The 7,438-nt window shown below is 39.2% G+C and overlaps 1 protein-coding gene across 5 annotated transcripts in view; it reads right to left on the bottom strand.

Annotated features, from left to right (window-relative positions):
• The window catches only part of agap3 (ArfGAP with GTPase domain, ankyrin repeat and PH domain 3), a 121,165-nt gene that overhangs the window by 54,727 nt on the left and 59,000 nt on the right, over positions 1–7,438 (bottom strand). For 3 of the 5 annotated variants that reach the window (XM_078264002.1, XM_078264004.1, XM_078264000.1), the window contains exons 4-6: positions 5,660–5,745; positions 1,308–1,482; positions 10–144 (exon numbers count right to left, since the gene is read on the bottom strand). In XM_078264002.1, the coding sequence (XP_078120128.1) occupies positions 10–144; positions 1,308–1,482; positions 5,660–5,745 (396 nt within the window). The remainder of the gene's footprint in view (positions 1–9; positions 145–1,307; positions 1,483–5,659; positions 5,746–7,438) is intronic. The other 2 variants (XM_078264003.1, XM_078264001.1) reach the window with 1 other exon arrangement.

The following is a 7,438-nucleotide window of genomic DNA, read 5'->3' as shown; positions in this document are numbered from 1 at the left end:
CCCTCTCACCATCCTGGAAGACTCTCTCCACATTCAGGCCATAGGTGGAGCAGGTCTCATAATACGTGCAGCGCTTCAGGTCGTTTGACAACTTTCTGGCCCGCGAGTCATCAATCACTCTGGGGTTGGCAGCACTAATTGCATCTGAAGAGAACAGAGTAAGAAAACATATTACTCAAACATTTAACTTGGATAATAAGGCTGGTGATATTCTGTATTTTTGTTATTGGCAATGCATTTCACAAAAAAGACACAAATATAAACTTTTTATTTTGAACACAGGCTAAGTAATTTCCTAACACAGCTGGGCACTGTAGTTTCTAAGAAATGTTACTAAAACATGAGTAAATATTTAAATTTGTTGGCAATTCTAATTTTTATTTTCCAATGTGGAGTAATACTAGGGCTGTCAATTGATTAAAAATGTTATCTAAGTAATTACATACTCTGTGATTAATTAATCGCATACATAATTAACGGTGCCTGAACCGATACTTAAGAAAGTCAAAAAAGAAAAGAAAAAAAGGTACTAAACAACAGTTGGTGACATTAAAGAACTTGTTTATTGCTAAGGCCATATGGTCAAAATTAAATGATTTAATAATAATGTATAACAATAACAATAACTTATTTCACTAGTAAATTGCTGTTGAAGCGGTGTTTGTCGTCCGTTTCAGAGCATCAGAGAGAAGCACAGACATATCAGTAGCACCAGATTTCGGTAGCCAGGGTTGGCAGGAAGAAGTAAATGTTCCAATCAATGATCCAGGCAGAACATTCTTGTCTCCCTCCTTCATTTTACAGTTGAATGGTGGCTAGAACAGCTCCGGGTCAAACGTCAATATGGAATGGATTAATCTGCGTTATTTTTTTTAACGCATTATTTTTTCTCAGATTAATTAATCGAAATTAACCCATTATTTTGACAGCCCTAATTAATTCACATTTATTGTGCTAGTAAGCATTCCCTGCAGCAGTATGTGTATGTATGTATGTATGTAGGATTGACTAAAAACAAATGACAGAGCCCATGTTTACGGTAATGAGAGACAGTGTGGCTCACAAGTGTGTTTTAATAGGTTTTGGACAACAAAAGAGCTTTACTGTATTATATGTATACCAAGCTTTAGCTACACAGACAACACTTGTTATCATGATCAAGTCATCATTAGTTTTGGTCTTTTCGTTTGTTGATAACTATTACATTGTCTAAGTGTAAAGACAATGTAAGAGTACTTTCTGTGCAGTTGCATTATGAAGGAAGTAATATCTTGACAAAACATATATATCAGATGTAGGGCAAACACCTTGTGTTCCAACGAGGACCATGGGGACCTCAGCTGTGTTCCTGTAGCTGGATAGGCGCAAGAAGTAATTGTAGACTGTCTGGAAGCTGATCTCATCCTCCAGGCTAAAGACGAAAACCACTGCATCCACCCAGGCAGCAAACTGAGAACAGAGCAGAGGTGATGTGTTGAAGCACTGTGAAATATAAGATGCCTTATTATTGCACAAAAACATTCCGAACTGATTTTTTTTTTTTTGCCTCAGGACCGTTGTTTATTGTTAGTTTACTTGTTTGAGTTTAACTGTGCAGAATGATATATGTGTAGACACTAGAAGGCGGTTTTCACATTAATCTGCTGAAAAAGTCAAGTTTCTCTGTGCTCACCTTAAATCTGAATTTAAGATGTTTGCACAACGGCTAACTACTTGACATCACAACTAGTTTGGAGGCCAATCGGGAGCTAATATGCAATACGCACAAGTGTGATGTGGAAACTTGAAAGCTCCAGTATTAACTGAGAAGGGACTTTTCAATTAAGTACAGTACATTTTCTGTGTAGTAGTTACATTTTTTTAAATATACAATTTGCATAGAAGTAATACATGTATGACTCAAATCATTTTAAATAATTATATGCGTAATTAATATATATGAGTCTATATATACGTTTTGAATGAAGGCAGTTTGTTATTATAATGGATCCCTGAAATAGGCTATGCATGTTTTGACTGAAGTTTGTACATACAGACAGGAGGGGGCAGTGTAGCAACAGCCATAGTACACAGATCCTGAGTTCCAAATCTCATACTTTTTCTTTTTACTTTAAGCATGTACTGCAGCTGCCCGTACAAAGTACGTACTGCAAGGACATACTACTTCTTCATAACATTGCGCCTTGAACTTTGACCCTGTTGCTCATATATGCTGTGCAAAGGATGTGGGTTAGAATAGCCAGAAAAGCATGCTGGCTTGCATACTGCAAAATCCAACCGGATGCAGTAGGACATCCTGGTATCTTTGGCATACTGCATTTGGCATACTATGTATTGGTGAATGATTAAACACTACTACTCTATCTTTATCAGTTTTCTGCATTCCCACTGCTGTCATAATCTAGAAATCTTTGTATTTGCTTCGTCATATCCCAGCGTAGTTTATGATTATACGGGGTAGAGAGATTTCCCTTGAGCATAGGAAATCAATCCTAATCACCATTCATTGTAAGAAAAAAAGGCTAAGCAGAACCCAGAGTAGTGCTAGCAGTGACAATCAGGTGATAACTATTCCCCCGTACCACCCTGTTCTCCATTCAGCTTTCACACCGCACCCAGACACCCATAGGGAATGAATGGCAAATCAAGCCTCCAAGCCACAACTATACTCAGCCTCCTGCGAGTGTGAACATAATGAAAGCCTTATGATGTCACTAATTATACAGTTAGCTGACAACTGAACCGAACTCATTTCTTTTTCCTAATCTCGCTGAGTGTAATGCAAGCGGATATCAGAGCTTTGCCAGACCAGCTGCTAATGGTAGCCCATGGTAAACACACATCTTTTGAGTTGATACTGTGAATGTGGTGAAAATAGTTGCTTATTTACACATCCAGCAGACACGGAGCGACATTAGCAATCATTTGGAGTCATGTTTCTGACCACTGGACAAATGTAAGTCCAATATGTACTCTCCTTTCAGGCTGCAACCCGGTATCACGGCAGTTTGTGTAAATGTCACGTTATTTTTAATTTATTGATATGTATTCACGGGGACGTTTTTTTCGTGGTGGCCAGCACATAATACACAACGGGGAAAGGACGCCTCAATAATGGGGACGTGCGACAATAACGGGACGGTTGTGATTAGAAAGACTATGGGGAAACAAAACGGCACACGTGGGACGCGATCCCCGGTCGCCCGGGTGAAAGTCCTGTATTGTTTGACCCATCCACCACCCTGACTAACCTCCCTATGGGGATTTTCGGCTTTTCATACTACTCCCTACCATTTTCGTGCTGTGACCACGAAATATGCTTCCCATTGAAATACATTACTTCACATTTTCGTGCCCGCCACCACGAAAAAAAAACGTCCCCGTGAACACGTGTCAATAGATTAAATAACGTGACCATTTCACGAACTGCCATGAGACTGGGCTGCTCCTTTTAGCTCTGCTGCGCTCTCTACCAACGTAGGGAAATATATGGCTCCTTAGTGGCTAAATTGTCCACTATGCTTATCAGGTAGTTGCCATATGTAGTTGTCTGTCTGTCAGTGCTGGATAATTAGGGTTTATCAGAGCTTTTTAGTGACAAACAACCATCTGCTGCATCTGGAAGTGACGCTGCTGAAGGCTGCGAGAGTGAACCAAAACAGTAAAATATTGTACCTTAGGCTCATGCCGATTGGATCATATATCAACGATTAAAGGTATGATCGACAATTTTTTATCCTTTACCAATATTAAGGTGTTTTTAACCAACTTACTATCAGAGTAGTTCATGTTATGGATATGACTTGGATTGTGATATTTAAGATAAGATAATAATTAGAGATGCACCGATTACAACTTTCTAGGCCGATTCCGATTTCCGATTTTCTTTGAGTTAGGCCAGCCGATACCGATTTTAGCCGATTCCGATTTCATTTTTTCTAACCACTTTACAGCACACACAAATATTTATTTTCTATCTTTTCTTTAATAGAACATTTTGCACAGAAAATTTTTTGAACAGATAATGATCACTATAAAATAGAACTCTATAAATTACTCCTGGTGTGGGAAATTCACACACATCTAAAGGTCAATGTTAGAACCATTTCCTTCTTTTCACATCCAATATCCAACTAAAAAAAAATGTGATTTTGGTTTTTGGTGTCATCCCTCCACGCCCTACTTTTCCCTTGCAGGTGTTGCATATTGCAAACTTGTTATCTTCTGCACACACGCTGAAGAATTTCCAAACAGCTGACATGTTGCAGGTTAATTCACGAGGTTCCCTACATGTGCGAGAATAGCGCCGACACACGCTTCACACCGCGAGCGGGTACACGCGACACACGGCGGAAAAGTTGAGAGAAAGGAAAAAGAGACTGTGCTGTCGCGTCCGTGTGTGCGTGCGTCCTTGAAAACTGTAACACGTATAACTTATGTTGTCAGTTAATTGTAGCATTGACCGGCATGAAATCGGCATATGTCAGACTGACCTGCCGATCGCCGGTCATGGCCGAGCACGTGAAAACCGGCCAATTCCGGTCACCGGCCGGTCTATCGGTGCATCTCTAATGTTAAACGAAACCTGATGCTGTGATACTGTTACACCAAGCACATACACACAGACTTTTAAAAAGGAGCCGTTCTTTAAATAGGAGACATTGCTATTAAATAGATTTTTAAATAATATTTAAATAAAAACGTTTACACACTTAGAAATGTTATTCACGTTTCTTTGACACTAAGATTAAGTCGCCAATGCTGGAATTTCACTGGCGTGCTGTGACGTAACTCCCCTCATCCCCTCTTACGCCTGCTGCCCCCTGGTGAATGGATCGACTATCTGCGTTCTTGAGTAACCACGATTGGACAATCTAAAAATAGAAACGATCGCCTAACCCTACTGTACTTTTAACTAATTTCACAAACTTATTTGACAGCTTTAGTTATTAGATGCAAAACATGTAATTAACAAATACATTTCCATTGTTCTAAATGTAAACCATTCATTAATGTATAATATATACAATTTTTCTAAAACTTGAAAACAGGATAATCATGATACTGTACAATCATGCCAAAATGAATGTTAGAATGCGTTCAGAAAACCCAGACTGGATGAAGTAGTATAAAATATAGAGGTCCTATGTTAAGTACACTCAAGTCATGTAAAGGATGTAAAACCCAAAACTCGCTCGAGAATAACAGAGTTGAAGTGTCTGATGCCTGACATTACAAAATGTTGGCTTACCAGGAAGCACTTCCTTAATTTACTTCCTTTGGAAAAACATGGCATAGTGTCAGTATGACAATATCAATTGCATGTTCTCTTATGAAGTCTAAGTGAAGCCCACTTTGGATGAAACAGTAGCTTCATTATTCTTCATATGTAACATACTAGTAGGGCGATTAGGTGCTGCATTGCCCCTTTGGCCACAAAAATTATTTTGGCTGGGCTTACTTATTGATCCATCGCTGCCCTTTGAGTGCTTTTGGTAGAACACCCACAGAGTGCTGTCACACTGCTCTAAACAGTCCTGTAGAGAAGTAATGGTCTGTCTCTAAACAGTTCCTGCCTGCATGACAATTTGTGGACAGTTAATGTCTGACACATCTTGCAGCTTAAAGAGACATTTTTTTTCAGGATCAACACTCTTACCTGCAATTCTGGAGGCCCTCCTTCATCTCTGATTAGAAGTAGATAGCTCTGTCCATCCACCACTATTTCTTTCTTGAACCGTCCACCTAAGGAAGCGACATTTATTAATTATTTATTATTAAACAGTTTGTTCAGGGTTACTCTTATAACGTTTTAAGTCTGTTCTAGTGATGGTACAAGATGACATTGGAAAATTGTCTTTCTTAGGATCTAATAACTGACCACCAGGGGTTTCCCAAAGAGAAAAACATTGCAGACACATGTCACTTATTAATTCTTAATTCTTAAACAATCCGATTGTTCCGGATACCAAATTTTATATCAAAACACAGCTTGACATGGCTCATAAAAGTTTGGTGTGATGTGTATGAGTTGAAGTGCAGTTCTCAATTTAGACCCCTTGAATGTGTTGCTGTTAGGATCACATGCTGACAGGAAACCAGGTCTCTCTGGAGCCAATTACGTGGGGAAGAATTTGCCATTTAGCGTATCTAATGCACAGCTGCTGCAAGTCCTGGAAAGGCCCAACTTTAACTTCACTTACATTATCAATGCATGTGCTACAGAGGTTTGGAAGATTGGTTTTCACAACATTAACATAACTCATTACACTTTGCAATAAAATAAGACAAGATGAGTAATTTTAGCAAAGATACGGGAAAGGAAATGATGGGAGATAAAATCAGAAGCAAATAAATTCTGAACTGGTGTGCCTCAGGTCACCGTGTCCACAGGAAAGTAGTGACGAGCTAACACTGAGCCCCCGTGTCGCCTTGAGTTTCTCTCTCCTTTTTTCCCCATTTCTCCTCTAACAGAAATGCATATTCCTTGCTGCTAGCAAAGCTGGCTGCAGCTAAAGAATATATAAATGGGAGAACTACGCAGTTAATTAGAATGTCCATATCATTTGAATGGTTTGCGATCCTTCAGAGATTAAAAATATTCAAATGAGAAACTTGTTAGGCTAGAAATGTCCCTGGGAGTGAAAACAGTGCCTTATGAATACAAAAATATGCTGAAAGCCTTTTGACAAAACTGAATAAAGCATAAATTTAAAAAAGGTCTAGGAATGATCATGAAATGTATCAAACAAATGGCTAAAGACAGCAAATGTGCAACACAGAATAAAAGCACACCTTTTACAATTGTCAGATTATCAGAGTTCCATGAGCAGACATGGGCTAAGATATTCATATGATTAGATAATAGAGTGTCGGAGATCACGCTGTGCAACCAGAATATCAAGAACTACAGATCTGACATCACAGCTGTAAGGGCCATACAGTAGCTGGGGCCCTGTCATTTTTTAATAGGTGGCCAGTATTCCTGTCTCAGCAAAGCAATACATATCCACTTGAGCCACACTTCCACCCTGATAAGCCCACTTTAGCCTGCTAGGCAAATAGGGGATTCTCCCAGCATTTTACAGGCTCTCAAGCCCGCCTGGATGCTGGTTGTGTAACAGACAGAGATTCATGTACCATCAGCCAGCATTTTTTCTTTTTTAACTCAAGTCACAGAGCTTTGGGAGATTCAGACAAAGGACTGAGAAACTATGTGTCTGTATGTTTCTGAATCCTGTTTAAAAAAGGAAAAAGATGAGAAGGATCTCATTACATGGTGAGAATGATACAGCAAACCAAAGATTTATCAGAATACAGAGTTTGTGTGGAGCTTGGCAGCACGTTCATATGCCAGAACAGATTATGGAAAGTCTCTCTGAAATCAGTATCTGTAATAAAAGCATACGGCTCTGGTGAAAACAGGGGTGGAATTTGA

Source organism: Sander vitreus, chromosome 12 (assembly GCF_031162955.1).
Source record: "Sander vitreus isolate 19-12246 chromosome 12, sanVit1, whole genome shotgun sequence".
In the NCBI taxonomy this organism is placed as follows: domain Eukaryota; kingdom Metazoa; phylum Chordata; class Actinopteri; order Perciformes; family Percidae; genus Sander; species Sander vitreus.
Note: the sequence above shows the minus strand (reverse complement) of the source record. Positions and strands in the feature narration are given on the sequence as shown.